Below are 21,720 nucleotides of genomic sequence, written 5' to 3'. Positions count from 1 at the left end.
GAGACCTGGGTGTCATGGTACATCAGTCATTGAAAGTTGGCATGCAGGTACAGCAGGCGGTGAAGAAATTGTTAGATCTCTTAATTTCCAATGAAATGCGAACTCCGATTGTAGTTTTAATGTAACTTTATTCTGGCAGCAGCAACAAGCTCTTGGCTTTAAGCCAGGCCTTTGTCCTTCTGAGACCACATGGACAAAATGGCTGTTTTTATACCTGGTTCAATTTACAGAAAAGAACTCACCTTCTTTGACCTTATTAGCTCAATTAATAGTCTGTTAACCTTTAATTGGCTCGCTACCCAAGGTCCTAAAATGTCAAGTTGATTGATGACTTAATGCAAGATGCTGAGTTGCACGTAGCAGCTTTGACTTGGGGTCTGTGAATTTTCACAGCCTGTCTGAATGCAGCCTGTTTGAATTCTCTTATCAATCCCCCCTTTGATTCTTTCACAAACTGAATCATAAAACATCAGGTATCACTGGTTAAACATTCTAAAAAATAATTTCATACATGTTAATAGAGTTTCCTTCTAAAATTTGTTGATGTGTTTCACCACATGTCTGGACTAGTAGTTTCCACACAAATTTACACCAACCCGAATTCCATCGTGGCCACAATGGAAGTCTGGTTTTAGTAGGTTAATTAACCTTATTCCAATTTAATCCAAATCAATATCTTAATTCAACCAGTAAACAACCTTCCCTTAAACATAACATACCCCTGTGCCACATACAGATGATCTGCTGGGACCTGCAAGGTGTCTCACATGCAGGACAGCAGCTACAGCCGCCTGGTTGCAACAACATTTAATCAACATAAACAAACAATATAAAAGTAAAATAATTACAACGACTAGAATTAAACCTTCCACCAATGAAGTTCCTATTGAACCTAGCCATTCAGTGGCCCCGCTCCACAAAGTGAATGATGGGGGTTGCTTAAGTTTTTCTACCTCCTTTTGGATATGTGCCGCTAAGTGGGTAATTTCTTTGGAGCTATCTGGGATATATGTGCAACACTCAGTTCCGAGTAGGGTGCAAGTACCTCCCTTTTCAGCCAGGATGTAATCAAGGGCCAGTCTATTCTGTAGGGCTACTGTGCGGATTGCTACCATTTCTGCATTGATTTTAACTAGGGCCTTTGAGGTATCATTGGCTACCCGTTCCACAACGGACGCCATGTTAATGGATTCCCTTGCCAGTCTAGCGGTCCCATACCTGGGGATCAGAATGGCAAAGAACCTCTCTGTTTCTGTGATAGCTCTCTTAGGACGGTGTAAATGTTCCGACAGTGACTCTATATGATACATATATGGCACAATGTAGGCTAAATAGCAGGATCCCGTCCAATTCTGGGGCAGCCAAGGGTAGGCCTTGTGGCCACACACCCAATAGGTGCCATTATATGCAATGAATGTTAGCTGTTTCTTTGTCAGCAACACTCCGGGGCCTGTCCAGGCTTTTCCATCTGTTTTATTCACAATCCCCGTTACGTTAAGAATTCTCACATCGGCTCAGTTTGGACGGTTCCGTGGCTTGATTATATTATAATTCGGGAGCAGTTACTATACCCCATATTTTGGCCTCCTTTGATGTTTCTAATCAGACAGACCGATTCCCCCGGTCTTCCTATTCCCGTTGTATTAATGATAACAAAAAATGGGGGCCGTTTGGACTTATTGTAGCATGGTTGGTATCCCCCTTCAAAGGTAGTCAGATTGTAACCTGCTGACTTCCATTTAAGTGCCCAGTTTTCCGTATCCTGAAACGCCTTGCCTGTTTTGTTTTGATTAATTATCCACTCAGCCATTTCCGAGATATTCAAGGGAACTGGCCTCAAGGGAATCCCTCCCTTTGAGTGAATAGGAATATGCGCACACACCCAACAACTAGAAATGTTACCTTGTTTGGCATAAATGTATGACATATATAAAAATGTATTTACATGTAATTCCCTTGCTACCCTGCTATTTCCCTTTGGTGCAGAGGGTCAGCTAGTAAGAAGTAGGCCTATGCCTAGAATACCTACAATCAGTAATACAGTAAATTTATACATTTTGGCAAAAAGTAATTGTCCTTATTAGATTTCAGCTTCAGTTACGGGTGCTCGTTTAACGTGTGAAGCGTGGATCCAGGCTTTCTTTCCTTGGACTTTAACAGCTGCCTGGGTGGTCAATAACACTTGATAAGGTCCCTCCCACTTGGCACCCAAAGGTTCTTTATGCAACTTTTTCACATACACCCAGACTCCCGCGATGATGTCGTGTCCTCCTTCGGGTGGATTACCCCAAGCTGCCGATACCTGTCAGGAAACAGAACTAATAGCATTGGTAAGGTTCTGACAGTATGATAACAAAGTGTCACTCATTAAGTGAACATCAGCTTTCCGTAAATCGATAGTTCCTGGCAGCGACATGGGTCTTCCTGTTATAATTTCAAATGAGCTTAGACCTATAGTTCTGTTCGGGGTTGCCCTAATGCTACATAGCACTATTGGTAGTGCCTGGGGCCATGGTGTTCCTTCTTGGTGATATTTGGCAAGCTGTTGTTTCAGAGTTCGATTCATTCGCTCTACTTGTTCTGATGATTGTGGATGATAAGGACAGTGTAAATCCCACGTAATGTTCAGTAACCGATAGACTTCTTGGCAGACAGCACCTGTGAAGTGTGTTTCCTGATCAGAGTCAATGCTACTCGGGACTCCCCATTGGGGAATGTAATCCTTACACAAGACCTTTGCAGTGTGATTGGCTGTGGCTCTTTTAGTTGGGACAGCTTCTACCCATCTAGAGAATCTGTCGACCATGACAAGAATGTTAGTATAACCTTGGCATGAAGGAAGAGATATATAATCAACCTGCAGATGTTGGAATGGTCCGACAGGGGCAGGGGGCCTCAGTTGGGGCATTACTGTGATGGGTCCAGAATTATTTTTCTGGCAGACCACACAGCGGTCTGCTACCAGCTGGGCATGTTTTTTAAATCCCCGACCCCACCAGCTTTTCTGGAACCGTGCCGTCATCTGTTGTGAGGCCAAGTGTCCCCACGAGTGGATCTGTTGGGCTAAAAAAGGCATAAGCGCATGTGGCGCGACTAGCTTGTCGGTAACTCTTTGTCTCCAGACACCATCTTCACATAGCTTAATTCCTGCCTCAATCCATGTCCATTTTTACTCTTGGGAGCACTCGCCTTGCATTGTTTGAAGGTCTCGTGTCAGAGTCCTGAGTGCTTTCAATCTGCACATCTGTGCTGGTTCTTCTGGGGGAACGCCCTGTGAGGCGGCATCTTTAGCTGCCTGGCCGGCTAGGGCATTTCTCTGTGCTTCCGTGGTATTTTCCTTGGTATGGGCCTTACACTTCAGGATGGACACTTCCTGAGGTAATTGTATGGCCTCTAGTAAGTCTTGGACTTCTTTTCCATTTCGGATAGGTGTACCAACAGCAGTGAGGAATCCCCTTTTCCGCCAGAACAGACCAAAATCGTGAGCGACTCCAAAAGCATAACGCGAATCTGTGTAGACATTAGCTGTCCGTCCTTCTGCTATTCGACATGCTTCTGACAGGGCCTGTAACTCGGCCTGTTGTGCTGATGTCCCTGAGGGTAAACATCCTTTTGCCACTACCTCATATAAGGTTGTAACTGCCCATCCTGCTTTTCTGGTACCATTGTCAACAAAGGAGGAACCATCTGTAAACAGGATGAGCTCTGCTGCTAAGGCTGCTGCTTCTGTTTCATTTAAAATCTCCACGCAGTCATGCTCTTCACATTCTCCCCCCTCTTGCTCACACGATTCTGACATCGGGAGCATAGTTGCGGGATTAACCGGGCTGGCCCAGACGATATGGAGATTAGGAGCTTCCAAAACTGCTGTCCAGCGGGTCCATCTAGCTGCCGTCACCTGAGACATTCTATTCATAGACAGCAAAGCATGTACGGTGTGGGGACACTTGACAATCAGCTTTTGGGCGAGGACTAGACCCGCAGTGATCATTACCACTCGACATGTAGCTTCCATGGCCCTTAGGCAACTTTCCCATCCGAGGGCTACCGCATCCAGTTTTGCCGAATAATAGCCAATAGGTCTTTGCCGATCCCCATGTTCTTGTGTCAGTATAACTGTCATATATCCTTCTTTCTCATGGACAAACAGGGTAAATGGCTTATCACTGTCGGGGATTCCCAGAGCCGGTGCCGAACACAAAGCCTTTTTCAAACTCAGGAAGGCCTCTTGTTGTTCCTTAGTGAGGGTGATGGCTTCTTTAGAGGCACGTTTCTCCTTTAAGGTATCACGCAGTGGCTGAGCAAGCTGTGTGAAGGAGTCAATCCAATTTCTGTTAAAGTTACACAATCCCAAAAAAGACCTTAGTTCCTGAATCGTGGTGGGTTTTTTAGCAGCCCGAATGGCTGCAGTTCTATCCTGGGTAAGTTCTCTCTTTCCTTGTGAAATCTTTTGTCCCAGGTATACAACCTCTTCTTGGGATATTTGTGCTTTGTCGATGCTGGCCTTATGTCCTTTCAGCCAAAGGTGGTCCAGTAAAGCTCGTAAATCTTGTTCATGCTGCTCTTCCGTGTTTGAAGCTTGAAAGATATCGTCTACATATTGGATGACTGTGGATGACAGGGGAGGTAATTTTCGCAAATGGCTTTGTAAAGCCATGTGGAATACCGTAGGGCTGTTGTGGAAACCCTGCGGTAACCGGGTCCAAGTATACTGTTGTCCTTGGACAGCGAAAGCAAACCACTGTCGAACCTCCGGTGCCAGAGGCACCGACCAAAATCCGTTGGCCATATCTATAACCGAGAAATATTTATGTTCCGGTTTGAGGGCATTAAAAATGGTGGAGGGATCTGCGACCAAAGGAGCTTTTTGATCAATACACTGGTTAGCTTTTCTATAATCGACAGTCAAACGCCAAGTCTCATTAGATTTCTGTACCGGCTACACGGGGCTATTGGAGGAGCTATGCGTTTTAATAAGCACCCCTTGTTTCTCTAATTGCTGAATAACCGGTAAGATTCCCGCGATGGCAGTTGGACTGATGGGATACTGTTTAGTACATGGAGGCTTGGTCCCGGTAAATGACGCAGGCTCCATCTGGAGTAGGCCACAATCTTTCTTATCTTTAGCCCATATCGGGTGTTCCTTCAATTCTTTCTTCAAAGTTCTAATTGACTATGTCACCCGACCATTCTCGAAATGCAACGATGAATCTACTTGGATTAGAACGTCCATTCCCAAAAGGGGTTGATCTACTGGGCCTATCCAGACCGGCGTGGTTAGTTCATGTGGACCCAGCCCTATAAGTACCGGTGTTGTCCTTTTAATTTCCATTTTATGGCGCCCAACTCCATAGGCTGTACGTGCCCTACCATCCAACGGCAAAAAGTCTCCATATTGTAGGGGTAAGCATGTTAATTCCGCCCCTGTGTCTAAAAGACAGTCCACATCCTTATCGCTCACCCTCACAGTTATATATATCCCATCTCCCCTTTGTTGTATTAGTACGAGGAGGTGGACCAGGGTGGGCTCTAATCGTTTTTTGCTATCCCAAGTAACTCCTTCTGTTGTTGTATTGTCAGTCGCTTAAATGCTTCTATGAGGTCGTTATCTTGTGACAAGCCTGGTTTGTTGGCTGAATTGTATCCCTGGCTGCGTCCTCTTCCCCAGCCACGACCTTGCTGTTTTGCCCTGCACGTCTTGGCCCAGTGACCTTCTTTCCCACAATAATGACATTTTCCGGGTAATTTTCCTAATAGCTGTTTATCGGAATCCTGGGATTTCCATCCCATAGCCTGTACAGCTCGGACTTTAGCTCCCATATCCCGATCTAATTGGTTACATCGATCCACCAATGCTGCAAAGGTAGTTCCTCTACCTTCCCAATCCGGTAACACTACCTTAAGCATTTTGGACAGTTCTGGGGTCCAAACACTTGTTCATCCATTTCCTCATCCGTATTATTCATACCCGAATGTTCTGGCCACGTGCATCTAAACCGCTCGTCATACTCCAGGACCTCCTCTGTTCCTTTCTGTTGGCAGGCTGCAATTTTTCTACAGTCTGTCTTAGCTGGACTGAAGGCTTGCAGCCAGTGTTTAATCGCCTCCCATCCTGCGTTTAATTCTTGCTCATCCTGCCCCAAAGCTTCTTCAACCTTGTCGTGCAATTTTCTTCCCTGTGTTTTTGGCACCATTATGGTCAAAATTTGCACTCCGTCCCAGGGATGAAGTTGATATATATTTCTTAAGCGGTCCAATTGGTCGCACGTTTTCAGTCTCCCTTTCTTTGGATTGGGCAACTCCTTAGACCATTTATCAATTTTCTCTGGGTCTGCTGGATCATGAACTAAGTATTCTGCATACACCCTTTTCCTCGTTTTTTTGGTTCCGCCCTCATCTGCAGTCTCTTCTGATTTGACTACAACTCGTCTTTTTTTAAATGGGGCAAAGCGCACCCCTAATTCTTCTTCCTCCGACCCTGTATCGTCGGAGGATTCAGAATCCGTATCTATTCCTCGGTCGTGTCTTCGGGTTTGCACTTTTAATTTATCCAAACATGGATGCCCTGGGAATTGACCGATACATTTTCCTTTTCCTATTACTGTCTCTTGACCTCATGATTTTTTCCATTCTTTAATTTCACCTTTAAGATCTTTAACTTCCGCTTCCGACTTTTCAAGTTCAAGTCTTTTCTGTCGCAGCTGTGCACAAACTGCTTGCAATTGGTCCTTTGTACTGGTCAGTTCTCGATCATGTTGGGAACGCATTATAATTTCATTCCGCATTCGGATTTGTCCCATAACGGCTAGGGACCATCTAGTTCGCTCTTTATTTTTCATACGGGTCGTTTTTCCCCAGACCCTTTTAATCTCGTCCAAGGACCATTGTCCTTTGGAGGTTCCGTACTTTTGTTTAATCTTAATACAGGTTTTAGATAAGTTGAATTGATGCTCTATGTCGTCTTTCAACTGTTCGAGGATTTCATCGATCGAAACCTCAGGTGGAGCCTGCCCACCTTTAACAGTTGTAGGCAATTCTTTGCTCTTATCTCCTGCTGCCATAATACTGATTTCTTTACTGGGGTCTCGAGTCGTAGGCTTTCCAGCCAATCAGTGGGTCGGTGATTAATTAACTAACACACCACCGAAGTTAGACGTCTATGGGACCTCGAGCCGACTACCAACCGGAGGGTTCGCAAACCGGAGGCTTTCGGAATTGCGTAGAAGGAGAGGCAAATTTAGACTTTTGACCGAGGACTTTTATAAAGAGGAGTCCTTACCTCAGTATGTAGGTCCGATGTCCAAAATTCAGCTTCTTCCCTCAGCGATCCTGTTCGTAACTCAAAAATTGTTAGATCTCTTAATTTCCAATGAAATGCGAACTCCGATTGTAGTTTTAATGTAACTTTATTCTGGCAGCAGCAACAAGCTCTTGGCTTTAAGCCAGGCCTTTGTCCTTCTGAGACCTGGCTGTTTTTATACTTGGTTCAATTTACAGAAAAGAACTCGCCTTCTTTGACCTTATTGGCTCAATTAATAGTCTGTTAACCTTTAATTGGCTCGCTACGCAAGGTCCTAAAATGTCAAGTTGATTGATGACTTAATGCAAGATGCTGAGTTGCACGTAGCAGCTTTGACTTGGTGTCTGTGAATTTTCACAGCCTGTCTGAATGCAGCCTGTTTGAATTCTCTATCAAAGTCAAGTGGTATGTTGGCCTTCAATGCGAGGGGATTTGAGTATAGGAGCAGGGAGGTCTTACTGCAGTTGTACAGGGCCCCGGTGAGGCCTCACTTGGAATATTGTGTTCAGTTTTGGTCTCCTAATCTGAGGAAAGACGTTCTTTCTATTGAGGGAGTGCAGCGAAGGTTCACCAGACTGATTCCTGGGATGGCTGGACTGACATATGAGGAGAGAATGGATCAACTGGGCCTTTATACATTGGAGTTTAGAAGAATAAGAGGGAATCTCATAGAAACATATATGATTCTGATGGGACGGGACAGGTTAGATGCGGGTAGATTGTTCCCGATGTTGGGGAAGTCCAGAACCGGGGACACAGTCTTCAGATGAGGGGTAGGCCATTTAGGACTGAGATGAGGAGAAACTACTTCACTCAGAGAGTTGTTAACCTGTGGAATTCCCTACTGCAGAGAGTTGTTGATGCCAGTTCATTGGATATATTCCAGAGGGTGTTAGATATGGCCCTTACGGCTAAAGGGATCAAGGGGTATGGAGAGAAAGCAGGAAAGGGGTACTGAGGGAATGATCAGCCATGATCTTATCGAATGGTGGTGCAGGTTCGAAGGGCCGAATGGCCTACTCCTGCACCTATTTTCTATGTTTCCCTCCCCACTCCCCCCATCCCCCCGAGCCTCTCCAGTGCCTTCCTGCCGCTCGCTGTGTGGTCCCCACCCGATGCCGGCCAGTTCGCTCCCTCTTTCCCCCCCCCCCCCAGGTCCTCTCCGCTTCCCGTCCCTATCCCAGGCCGAATGGCCTGCGATGTACTTACCTGCGCCGATTTCTTTAACTTTCCGCAAGGGTTTTCTCGAGTAGCGACCCAAGTAGAACTGGAGTAACTATTAGCTGGCCAAAGTTGCCTAAATGGCCAGAACTGGCGTAGGTGGCTGTTAATGCTCCCTTTTAAGCAATAAAAAACATAACTAAGTCAGTTATGCTGGTACAAATTGATTGGGGAAACTGGGGATTTTTAAGTTAGGCCAGAATAAGCAGCCTACTCCAAAAAAAAACGGAGCAAATACTGTGGAAAATTGAGCCCCTAGTCTGCAGCAATGTTATTTCTGGGACAACTCTGGGGGGCTAGTGACAATTGCAGTTTGGACTGTGACACTTTATCATTTTTATTTGGGTTACTTTTAGTTACATTTCCAATTTTTCCAAAAGCAATGTAACAAAATATCAAACATTTAAATATATTTTATCATTATCAACATTCATTTCTGTTATACAAATCATGCAATTTCATACAGGAGAGGGGCCCATTTGCAGTTTGCAGTGCACACGTAGTAGCTCTGGGGTCTTAACTAGCAAGTCCCCATTTTGAAATTGGATTCTGTTTCAAATATGGTCGAGCTTCGATTATCCTCAGCTGCATTCTCGATTTTGCTGGATAAAGCAAGGCTAGCAGCAATGGGCCTAAGTTTCCACACGATAAAAAACGTGCGCCCCTTTGAGCTGGGCGCCCGTTTTTCGCACCTAAAACCGCGCCTAAAAAAAAAATCGCTATTCTGGAGCGTTCTGCAGCTCCTTGTCTGTTTGGCGTGGCGCCCAAGGGGGCGGAGCCTACACTCGCGCCGATTTTGTAAGTGGGAGGGGGCGGGTACTATTTAAATTAGTTTTTTTCCTGCCGGCAACGCTGCGCGTGCGCGTTGGAGCGTTGGCGCACGCACAGTGTGAAATAAACATTGGCACTCGGCCATTTTTGTAGTTCTTTGTAGCTGTTTAATTTTTGAAATTTTTAAAAATAAAAGCACATTGCCATCAGCACATCAGCACTTGCAGCCTTCTCACTGTCTCCTCCCCCCCCCCCGTGGGAAGAACGGGTGCCTCCTCCCCGCCCCCCGCGGGAAGAACGGGTGCCTCCCCCCCCCCCCCGCGGGAAGAATGGGCGCCTCCTCCCCCCCCCCCCCCCCCACCTGGAAGAACGGGCGCCTCCTAACCCCCCCCCCCCCCCGCTGCAGGAAGAACGGGCGCCCCCCCCCCTTGCGGGGAAGAACGGGCGCCTCAGGCTGACTGCAGCATTCTCTGTGCCTGAAGCACTTTCACACAGGTAGGAAGATGGTTTATTTAATCTTTTCTTTGCTTATAAATGTTTATTCAGGTTGGATTTATTTGTATAATATTTGTAGAAGTATAAATAAGGATTTATTGTAGAATTTAATGACTTCCCTTCCCCCCCCCCCCCCCCCCCCCACCTCGTTCTGGACGCCTAATTTGTAACCTGCGCCTGATTTTTTAATGTGTAGAACAGGTTTTTTCAGTTCTACAAAAATCTTCACTTGCTCCATTCTAACTTAGTTTGGAGTACGTTTTCACTGTGGAAACTTTGAAATCAGGCGTCAGTGGCCAGACACGCCCCCTTTTGAAGAAAAAATTCTGTTCCAAAGTAGAACTGTTATACCTGACTCGAACTGCAGAAACAAAAATGTGGAGAATTGCGATTTCTAAGATAGTCCGTTCTCCACCAGTTGCTCCTAAAAATCAGGCGCAAATCATGTGGAAACTTGGGCCCATAATTTCTTCAGTCACATCTGTTGTTCTGCTCAACTGGTACGAGCAACTTGCCTGATGGCACAAAGGTCCCCCATGAACTTGCCTGTAACTTCAGCCACTGGACATGAGAGAACTGACCAAAAATGTTCCCTTGATGGCCACCAGGACTCCTGCGCGGGTGAGTGCTAAAGATAGCACGTGTTCACATCCAGCAGTCAGCACAGGAAATTCCTCAGCACTGATGTTGCATAGAATTTACAGCACAGAAACAAGCCATACGGCCATGTATTTATGCTCTACATGAGCCTCTATTTACTTCATCTCACATATTCTATTATTTTCTCTGTCCTGTACTTGTACTTATCTACCTTCCCCTAAAGTGTATCTATGCTATTAGCCTTAACTATTCCATGTGGTAGTGAGTTCCACAATCTCATCACTCGGAGTAAAGCAATTTCTTCTGAATTTCTTATTGGATTTATTAGTGACTATCTTATACTTATAACCTCTGGTTTTGGGTCCCCCTCCCTCTCCCCTCCCCTCTCCCCCTCCCCCTCTCTCCCTCCCCCCTCCCTCCCCCCCTCCCTCCCCCCTCCCCTCCCCCCTCTCCCCCCTCTCCCCCCTCTTCCCCCCCCCCCCCCCCCCCCCAGTAAGTGGAAACAGCATCTTAATGTCTACCCTATCGAATCCTTTCATAACTTTAAATACCTCTATCAGGTCAGATCTCCGCCTTCTCTTTTCTAGAGAAAAGAGTACCAGCCTGGTCAGTCTTTCCAGATAATTGTGTCCTGTCAGTTCTGGTATTATCCTTGTAAATCTTTTTTGCACTTTCTCCAGTGCCTCTGAATCCTTTTTGTAATATGGAGACCAAAACTGTGCACAGTACTCCCAAGTGTGGTCTAACCAAGGTTGTATACAAATTTAACATCACGTCTCTGCTTTTGAATGTTATTCCTTTTGAATGTTATTCCTTTTGAATGATTGAACATCAATAGATATTTAAACATGCTCTTGTGCCGGTGAGCAGAGTGCTTGTTGAAACCAGTGTCAGCTGCTACACATAAGAACATGAGAATTAGGAGCAGGAGTAGGTCACACGGCACCTCGAGCATGCTCTTGACATTCACTAAGATCATGGCTGATCTTTGACCTCAACTTCACTTTCCCACTCGATCCCCATATCCCTTGATTCCCCTAGAGTCCAAAAATCTATCTAGCCCCGCCTTGAATATACTCAACGATTCAGCATCCACAACCATTTGGGGTAGAGAATTCCAAAGATTCACAACCCTCTGAATGAAGAAATTCTTCCTCATCTCAGTCTTAAATGGTTGAACCTTTATCCTGAGACACTGCCTCCTATTTCTAGACTATCCAGCTAGCCTTTCAGCATCTTGTCAATCCCCCTCAGAATTTTATGTTTCAAATGAGATCACTTCTCATTCTCCTAGGCTCAATCTCTCATCATAAGACAGCCCTCTCATCCCAGGAATCAATCTAGTGAACCTTTATTGCACCATCTCTGAGGCAAGTATATCCTTCCTCAGATAAGGAGATCAAAACTGTGCATAGTACTCCAGTCGTGGTCTCACCAAGGCCCTGTACAATAGTAGCAAGACTTCCTTACTCTTGTACTCCAACCCCCTTGTAATAAAGGCAAATGTGCCCTTTATCTTCCTAATTTCTTGCTGTACCTGCACGCTAACTCTCTGTGTTCCTGTACGAGGACCCCCAAATCTCTCTCAACACCAACATTTAATAGTTTTTCACCATTTAAAAAATATTCTATTTTTCTATTCTTCCTACCAAAATGAATAACCTCACATTTCCCCACATTATACTCCATCTGCCATCTGATCGCCCACTCACTTAACCTGTCTATATCCCTTTGCAGGCTCTTTGTGTCCTTCTTGCAGTTCACTTTGCCACCCAGCTTTGTATCGTCAGCAAATTTGGATATATTATACTCGGTCCCTTCATCTAAGTCATTAGTGTAGTTTTTAAATAGCTGAGGCCCCAGCACTGATCCTTTCATAAAACTGTATTGGCTCTGCCTAATCATAATATGATTTTCTAAATGCCCTGTTACCACTTCCTTAATAATGGATTTGAGCATTTTCCCGACAACTGATGTCAGGGTAACTGGCCTGTAGTTCCCTGTTTTCTCGCTCCCTCCTTTCTTGAATAGCAGGGTTACATTTGCTACCTTCCAATCTGCTGGGACTGTTCTAGAATGTAGGGAATTTTGAAAGATTGCAACCAATGCATCCACTATCTCTGCAGCTACCTCTTTTAGAACCCTAGGATGTAGGCCATCGGGTCCAGGGGATTTGTCGGCTTTTAGTTCCATTAGTTTCTCAAGTACTTTTTCTCTACAGATCTTAATTACTTTAAGTTCCTCACTCTCATTAGCCCCTTGGTTCCCCACTATTTGTGGTATGCTTACTGTGTCTTTTACTGTGAAGACAGATGTAAAATATTTGTTTAACATCTCTGCTATTTCCTTATTACTCATTATAATTTCTCCTGTCCTAGCCTCTAAGGGACCAACGCTTACTTTTGCTACGCTCTTCCTTGTTACATACTTGTAGATGCTCTTACAACCTGTTTTTATATTTCTTGCTAGTTTACTCTCATATTGTATTTTCTCCTCCTGATCAATTTTTTGTTCATCCTTTGCCGGTTTTTAAAGCCCTCTCAATCCTTAGACTTACTACTACAGGTGCAGCATCAAGAATCCGGAGTTCCGGAATCCGGACTCCGGGACGATCGGTGGCAGGGTCGTCCGGAATCTGTAAAATGTTCCGGAATCCAGACCCGACGACCCTGCCAACCTCTGGGCCCTGCTGCTGCCCGCCCTCAGGCCTCGCCTCACCGCTGCTCGCCTTGCCCTGCTCACCTCACTGCTGCTGCCCCTACCTTGGGGCCTCAGCAGGGCCTATCTGATAATAATGTCCTTGGCGGGGCCAGCCGGCCGGAACACCTTCTTGGCAGGTATTCCCACTTCCCCCCCTTCTGACATTCTGAAATCTGGAAATACCCAAACCTGTTTCCGGATTCACAACGTCAGGAAAGCAAATCGAAAGCCCGGAATCCAGAACGGTCTCGGTCCCGAGAGTTTTGGATTTTAGATGCTGCACCTGTATTCTTTGCAACATTATAAGCCTTTTTTAATCTAATACTATCATTAACTTCTTTAGTTAGCCACGGATGGATCACTTTTCCTGTGGAGTTTTTATTAATGGAATTTTGGAATATTTCTTAAAATGTTTGCCACTGCTTATCTACTGTCATACCTTTTAATCTAATTTCCCAATCTACCTTAGCCTACTCGCCCCTCATACCTATGTAATTGGCTTTATTTAAGATTAAGACTATTTTTGGGCTTATGTATTTCACTCTCAAACCTAATGTTAAATTCCATCACTATGATCACTCTTCCCCAGAGGATCCTTTACTATGAGATTACTAATTAACCCTGTTTCATTACACAATACAAGATCTAAAATAGCCTGTTCCCTGGTTGGTTCCATGACGTATTTTTCTAGGGAACTGTTTCAAATGCATTCCATGAACACGTCCTCAAGAATACCTTTGCCCATTTGATTTGCCCAGATTATATGAAGATTAAAGTCCCCCACAATGATTGCATTACCTTCGTTACAAGCTCATTTTATTTGTTGATAGTCTGTCCAATATTATAGGAAAATCATGTTTGACAAACCTACTGGAGTTTTTTGAGGATGTAACTGATAGAATAAATAAGGGAGAAGCAGTGGATGTAGTGTATTTGGATTTTAAGAAGGCCTTTGATAAAGTCCCATGTAAGAGGTTAGTGTGCAAAATTAAAGCACGTAGGATTGGGGGTAATGTATTGGCATGGATTGAAAATTGATTAACTGACAGGAAACAAAGAGTAGGAATAAACCGGTCTTTTTCGTGACTAGTGGGATACCACAGGGATTATGCTTGGACCTCAGCTATTCACAATATATATAAATGATTTGGATGAAGGAACCAAATGTAATATCTCCAAGTTTGCTGATGACACAAAACTAGGTGGGATTGTGAGTTGTGAGGAGGATGCAAAGACGCTGCAAGGTGATTTAGATAGGTTGAGTGAGTGGGCAAACGCATGCCAGATGCAGTATAATGTGGACAAAGTATTATTTAAATGGTGATGGCTTGGGAAGTGTCGATGTTCAGCGGGACCTGTGTGTCCTTGTACACCAGTCATTGAAAGCAAACATGCAGGTGCAGCAAACAGTTAGGAAGGCAAATGGTATGTTGGCCTTCATTGCAAGAGGATTTGAGTATAGGAGCAAGGGTGTCTTACTACAGTTATACAGGGCCTTGGCGAGACCACACCTGGGGTATTGTGTGCAGTTTTGGTCTCCTTACCTAAGAAAGAATATACTTGCCATGGAGGGAGTGCAACGAAGGTTCACCAGATTGATTCCTGGGATGGCAGGACTGTCGTATGAGGAGAGATTGGGTCAACTAGGCCTGTATTCACAAGAGTTTAGAAGAATGAGAGGGGATCTCATTGAAACATATAAAATTCTGACGGGGCTGGACAGACTGGATGCGGGGAGGATGTTTTCCCTGGCTGGGAAGTCTAGAACACGGGGGCACAATCTCAGGATACGGGGTAGGAAATTTAGGACTGAGATGAGGAAAAATGTTTTCATTCAGAGGGTGGTGAACCTGTGGAATTCTCTACCACAGAAGGCTGTGGAGGCCAAGTCACTGAATATATTTAAGAGGGAGATAGATAGATTTCTAGAAACAAAAGACATCAAGGGGTATGGGGAAAAAGTGGGAATATGGTGTTGAGATAGAGGGTCAGCCATGATCATATTGAATGGCGGTGCAGACTCGAAGGGCTGAATGGCCTACTACAGCTCCTATTTTCTATGTTTCTATTTTATATAGCTACTGTTTAGGGGCCTATAAACTACTTTCTGCCCCTTGTTATTTCTTATCTCCACCCATACTGATTCTACTTCCTGATCTTCCGAGCCAAGATCCTTTCTCACTATTGTCCTTATGTCAGGGCTACCCCCTTTTTTGTTCATTCTGCATGTCTTTTTGAAATGTTAAGTACCCTGGAATATTTAGTTCCCAACCTTAGTCACTTGTCAACCACATCTCTGTAATGGCTATTAGATCAAAGCCATTTATCGCTATTTGTGCCACTAATTCATCTATCTTTTTACGAATGCTTTGTGCATTCAGAGAAAGAGTCTTTAATTTTTATCTTTTCACCATTATTCCCTGCTTTCACCTTATTCACTAATGCACTGTTACCATGAAATTCTCTGTCCCTTCCTGTCACACTCTGCTTATCTTGACCCAAATCGCTACACTGCTCCATTACCTTGACTTTTCTCTTTAGATTTCTAAATTTCCCTTCACCTGACCCTGTCCCCCGCCCCCTTATCTACAGCCGTATTTATTCGATGATCCCAGCCCGGTTTAAGTGGAGCTTGTCCTAACAGAACAGCTCCCTCTTTGCCCATGAATTGAAACCCCTTCCTCCCACACCATTCTTTGAGCCACGCATTTAACTTTTGTCCCTATGCCAATTTGTGCGTGGCCCAGGTAACAATCCAGAGATTATTACCTTTGATGTTCTGCGTTTTAATTTTGACCCTTTCTGCTCAAACTCTCTCAGTAGAACCTCATTCTTTGTTCTATCTATGTCGTTTGTTCCTACACCCAGTGTTCTGTTCAACACGTGCTCTGTTCACCATAACCGGTACATTTAAACAGACAGGTACTCTGTTGATATTGTCAGTAGTATCTGCAACAGTCGCCTCACCAACAGTTGCTGACTGGATTGCTGACGATAAATTGATGCTACCTGGATTGCTCACCTATATCGCTGAGGGGACATTTGGATCATTATCTTTAGTTGCTTTTTGCAGTCCGGCAGGCAGGTCTAAGACTTGTTTTGAAAAGACAATCAGTGGCTAGATCAGAGGGTGCAATTCCAGCTGATCTTGTTCTCCTTCGGATAGTGAGAGTGGGAATCGATGCTGGGAAATCAATTATCCATCATCAATTGGGCCCCTCTTCCCTGGCAGATAATAAAATGGTTGAATAATCGCTAAGTTTCACTGTAATGTAAGTTTATCGTTGATATTGAAGTTTCTTGATCCTGCATAAAATAAACAGCACGTCTATCAGTATGTACCCTCATACAGTGACTGCTCTGATCGGATCTGCATAAGTACATATAAAAGCTCAGGTCGTCACAAGTCTTCCTTGGGCACACAAATTATTCTCATTAACACCAGCTTTGTTAAACTTAATGCTGTTTATTGGCTGTTGGCAGGCACTCACTGAACTTATTAGAACGAATCAGTGTGGACGCCATCACTACCATCCTGCATAAGATGATAGAGGAGCACGTGGGCAGGTTGTGTCGTGGAGAGTATGAGAACTCCTTTCTCTCCCAGCTTGAGGAGGTAAGCGAGCCAGAATTGGTAGCTAAGCTTCTTTATTTCTTTACCCACTGAATAATGAGACTCTCTTTGTGGTTAGCAAAGTGATAACAGATGGTTTGAGTTAGTGGACCTTCCAGATAGTTGGTTTTGTGGATGAAGACGATATTGGCCAATGTATCGATATATTTAGATCTGTACGTAGTTCCTTTGTCTTGGCCTGAATGATCAAACCACAGAAATGAAAGATTTACACCTGACTACTGTTTATGGTGCAGTATGGTGCAGACTCTGGTCACATACAGTGAACTGTGGAGTACGGCACATCACCGGTATAGGTACAAAGGGCATCTGAAAGCTAGAAATCTGCAAAATACAAAATGCTGGAAGCTTGCAGGTAAGTCAACGTCTGAACGAATGGTAGTTCATGTTTCAGGTGCAATCTGTTGTCGGAATGGTGTACCAGTTCTGATAAACGGATCAGTTTGAAATATTAAGCTATCCTCCTCTTTCATTTGCTGATAGCCCTTTGTATATTTCCAGTATTTTACATATTTATTGCTGCATTACTTTTCTCCTCATTTGTTTCTGTAGTTATCTGGGGGCATCTAGTGTCAGAGCAGCTGTATTGCAGGCCTCTAATACTTTGAGAATCCTCATTCACATACCTGGACACAGTTCTTCAGATTGAGCTGGGAAAGGTGAAGAGCCCTTTGCTCTTTAATGACAGCAAAGTCCCAATCTAGCTCAAGGCTGTGGCATATAAAACATGAGTTTAAACAGATCTCCTTCATGGTTCCGAACTCCTTTAACCCATGTATGAGATCCAGGACCACGCGATGACATGGATTCATGGCGAAAGGGGGGAAAAAGCTGCATGGAGGGAGAGCTCCAGCCTACACTGACGTCACTGAGTATCCTGGAAAGGAAGTCGGTCTCATGATGGACATGCCTCTTTGCCAAAACCTGTCACATAAAGATTTGGTTTTAAGTAAGCACTGGACATGGACATTTACAATATCAAGGTGGCTGGCACAACACAGGCTGCCTTATGCAGATCCTTCCAATGTGCTGAAGGCAGATATGTATCCGATACAAATTTAAGGTAAGCATTAGATCTTCTCCTGGGATCAGCATCACCTGTCACTTCTGTGAGCAGACCCCGTGTTCCCTGTGATCAGGAATGTACTTTTGCTGTCTAATAGCTGTGATAGTTATTGGACAGTAGCTAATGCATCTTCCACCCCTTCAATTGGAGTTCAGGACTGGAACATCGTGCCCTTCATTGAAACATCTGAACTCATGTGGAAGCAAGCCATCCTCATTCGAGGGCCCGCCTGTGATGATGATATGATAGTGTGACCCAAGGGCTATAACATTGTGTGTGCTGGGTTCTGTGACCTCGCGCCTGCCTCATGAGCATTTTTCCTCTCTTCCGAAAGGCAGACCGATGAACACTAGTGAGACGAAACCAATTGTAAACCATTTTACATATAATACATGATTGAACAGAATATAATTTTCACACTGAGTTTTACCGATTTACCGTGGCTCCTTACATCAAAAACCATGTTACAAGTTATCCCCCAAGTTCCCTTCCAAGTCACACACCATCCTGACTTGGAAGTATTTCGCCGCTCCTTCATTGTCACTGGGTCAAAATCTTGGAATTCCCTCTCTAACAGCACTGTAGGAGTACTTTCACCACACGGACTGCAGCGGTTCAAGAAGGCAGCGCACCGCCACCTCCTTGAAGGCAATTGGGGATGGGCAATAAATGCTGGCCTTGCCAGCGACACCCACATCACGTGAATGAATACATTTAGAAAAATGCAAACTTTGTTCTTGACATGGACTTACCATATTTTACTTATCTATTACTAGCACTGACTTAACGAGAAAGTTCTCTGCCTCTCTGACTGTTTCCAAATTCAAACTTGCTTCAGAATGTCTATTTCTCCGGAGACAGAGCTAACTGCTTAATTGTTGTCCCTACCCAGCTTCCTGTGTCAAGGATTGGCTCATTGATCTGCCAATCAAAACTATCACCTCCCCAATTGCTGTGGGTCCCATGGCAACCACATTGTCTGCCCAGCGAGGCCACCTCCTCTGTTCAATGAATGAAACCAATCCAGCATTACAGGTGCTACTTATCTCGAGGAGATGTTGGAATGTGCTAACTACTGCCCTCCCCTCCCCCCACCCCCCCATTGTCTCAAATGGATTAGGTATAACAGCTTTAATGCTTAACACATTTCTCTTCAGGACTACGCATCAAACTCTTAGCCAGCTTTGGTTTCAGAGGCCCCAGGCTTTTTTGCTATCAAGTCAGAAAAGTATGCTAAAATTCTGGAAATTTACCCTTTGTGGCCTAACTTCATATCAGAAACATATTGGGGGAAAGTTTTTATCATCACCACTTGGGCAGTAATCTAGCAGAGCAGATCGCTTGTCCTTTTCGAGAACCCGTTCGACTGGGACAAACAATGGGGATCTTACCATTGTATCGTGTTAGTTAACTGCTGATTAACAGTACTTCCTACGTAACGTGAAGCCCCTCAACCAACCTGCGCCTAATCTCCCTGGCCTTAAGTAAGTGAGATTATGTCCCTCTGGATAGAAACAAAGAAACATAGAAAATAGGTGCAGGAGTAGGCCATTCGGCCCTTCGAGCCTGCACCGCCATTCAATGAGTTCATGGCTGAACATGCAACTTCAGTACCCCATTTCTGCTTTCTCGCCATACCCCTTAATCTCCCTTGTAGTAAGGACTACATCTAACTCCTTTTTGAATATATTTAGTGAATAGGCCTCAACAACTTTCTGTGGTAGAGAATTCCACTTTCACACTCTCTGGGTAAAGAAGTTTCTCCTCATCTCGGTCCTTAATGGCTTACCCCTTATCCTTAGACTGTGACCCCTGGTTCTGGACCTCCCCAACATTGGGAACATTCTTCCTGCATCTAATCTGTCGAAACCCGTCAGAATTTTATATGTTTCTATGAGATCCCCTCTCATTCTTCTGAACTCCGGTGAATACAAGCCCAGTTGATCCAGTCTTTCTTGATATGTCAGTCCCGCCATCCCGGGAATCAGTCTGGTGAACCTTTGCTGCACTCCCTCAATAGCAAGAATGTCCTTCCTCAAGTTAGAAAACTGTACACAATACTCCAGGTGTGGCCTCACCAAGGCCCTGTACAACTGTAGTAACACCTCCCTGCCCCTGTACTCAAATCCCCTCGCTATGAAGGCCAACATGCCATTTGCTTTCTTAACCGCCTGCTGTACCTGCATGCTAACCTTCAATGACTGATCTACCATGACACCCAGGTCTCGTTGCACCTCCCCTTTTCCTAATCTGTCACCATTCAGATAATAGTCTGTCTCTCTGTTTTTACCACCAAAGTGGATAATCTCACATTTATCCACATTATACCATCTGCCATGCATTTGCCCACTCATCTAGCCTATCCAAGTCACTCTGCAGCCTCATAGCATCCTCCTCGCATCTCACACTGCCACCCAACTTAGTGTCATCCGCAAATTTGGAGACACTACATTTAATCCCCTCGTCTAAATCATTAATGTACAATGTAAACAGCTGGGGCCCCAGCACAGAACCTTGCAGTACCCCACTAGTCACTGCCTGCCATTCTGAAAAGTCCCCATTTACTCCTACTCTTTGCTTCCTGTCTGCCAACCAGTTCTCAATCCACGTCAGCACACTACCCCCAATCCCATGTGCTTTAACTTTGCACATTAATCTCTTGTGTGGGGCCTTGTCGAAAGCCTTCTGAAAGTCAATACACCACATCAACTGGTTCCCCCTTGTCCACTCTACTGGAAACATCCTCAAAAAATTTCAGATTTGTCAAGCATGATTTCCCTTTCACAAATCCATGCTAACTTGGACCTTTAATGTCACCTCTTTCCAAATGCGCTGCTATGACATCCTTAATAATTGATTCCATCATTTTACCCACTACCGATGTCAGGCTGACCGGTCTATAATTCCCTGTTTTCTCTCCCCCGCCCTTTTTAAAAAGTGGGGTTACATTGGCTACCCTCCACTCCATAGGAACTGATCCAGAGTCTATGGAATGTTGGAAAATGACTGTCAATGTATCCGCTATTTCCAAGGCCACCTCCTTAAGTACTCTGGGATGCAGACCATCAGGCCCTGGGGATTTATCGGCCTTCAATCCCATCAATTTCCCCAACACAATTTCCCAACTAATAAGTATTTGCCTCAGTTCCTCCTTCTTACTAGACCCTCTGACCTCTTTTATATCCGGAAGGTTGTTTGTGTCCTCCTTAGTGAATACCGAATCAAAGTACTTGTTCAATTGGTCTGCCATTTCTTTGTTCCCAGTTATGACTTCCCCTGATTCTGACTGCAGTGGACCTACGTTTATCTTTACTAAACTTTTTCTCTATACACATCTATAGAAGCTGTTGCAGTCCATTTTAATGTTCCCTGCAAGCTTTTTCTCGTACTCTTCCCTGCCCTAATCAAGCCCTTTGTCCTCCTCTGCTGAGTTCTAAATTTCTCCCAGTCCCTGGGTTTGCTGCTATTTTGTCCAATTTGTATGTCACTTCCTTGGCTTTAATACTATCCCTGATTTCCCTTGATAGCTTGAGCCATCTTCCCTTTTTTATTTTTATGGCAGAAAGGGATGTACAATTGTTGTAGTTCAGCCATGCGGTCTCTAAATGTCTGCCATTGCCCATCCACTGTCAAACCCCTTAAGTATCATTTGCCAATCTATCCTAGCCAATTCACGCCTCATACCTTCAAAGTTACCCTTCTTTAAGTTCTGGACCATAGTCTCTAAATTAACTGTTTCATTCTCCATCCTAATGTAGAATTCCACCATATTATGATCACTCTTCCCCAAGGGGCCTCGCACAACGAGATTGCTAATTAATCCTCTGTCATTACACATCACCCAGTCTAAGATGGCCTCCCCCCTAGTTGGTTCCTCGACATATTGGTCGAGAAAACCATCCCTTATGCACTCCCTATTGGGCAAACAGAAAT

General features: G+C 44.6%; 1 protein-coding gene across 4 annotated transcripts in view; it reads left to right on the top strand.

The window, feature by feature from the left end:
- anapc2 (anaphase promoting complex subunit 2) overlaps positions 1–21,720 on the top strand; it is an 80,568-nt gene that overhangs the window by 8,953 nt on the left and 49,895 nt on the right. For all 4 annotated transcript variants that reach the window (XR_011588032.1, XR_011588031.1, XM_070862964.1 and 1 more), the window contains exon 3: positions 16,571–16,703. Coding sequence is in view for 2 of the 4 variants with exons in the window: in XM_070862964.1 (XP_070719065.1) it covers positions 16,571–16,703 (133 nt within the window). In the remaining 2 variants the exon portion in view is untranslated. The remainder of the gene's footprint in view (positions 1–16,570; positions 16,704–21,720) is intronic.

Source organism: Pristiophorus japonicus, chromosome 20 (assembly GCF_044704955.1).
Source record: "Pristiophorus japonicus isolate sPriJap1 chromosome 20, sPriJap1.hap1, whole genome shotgun sequence".
NCBI lineage: Eukaryota > Metazoa > Chordata > Chondrichthyes > Pristiophoridae > Pristiophorus > Pristiophorus japonicus.
This window is presented reverse-complemented; position numbering and strand designations above follow the sequence as displayed.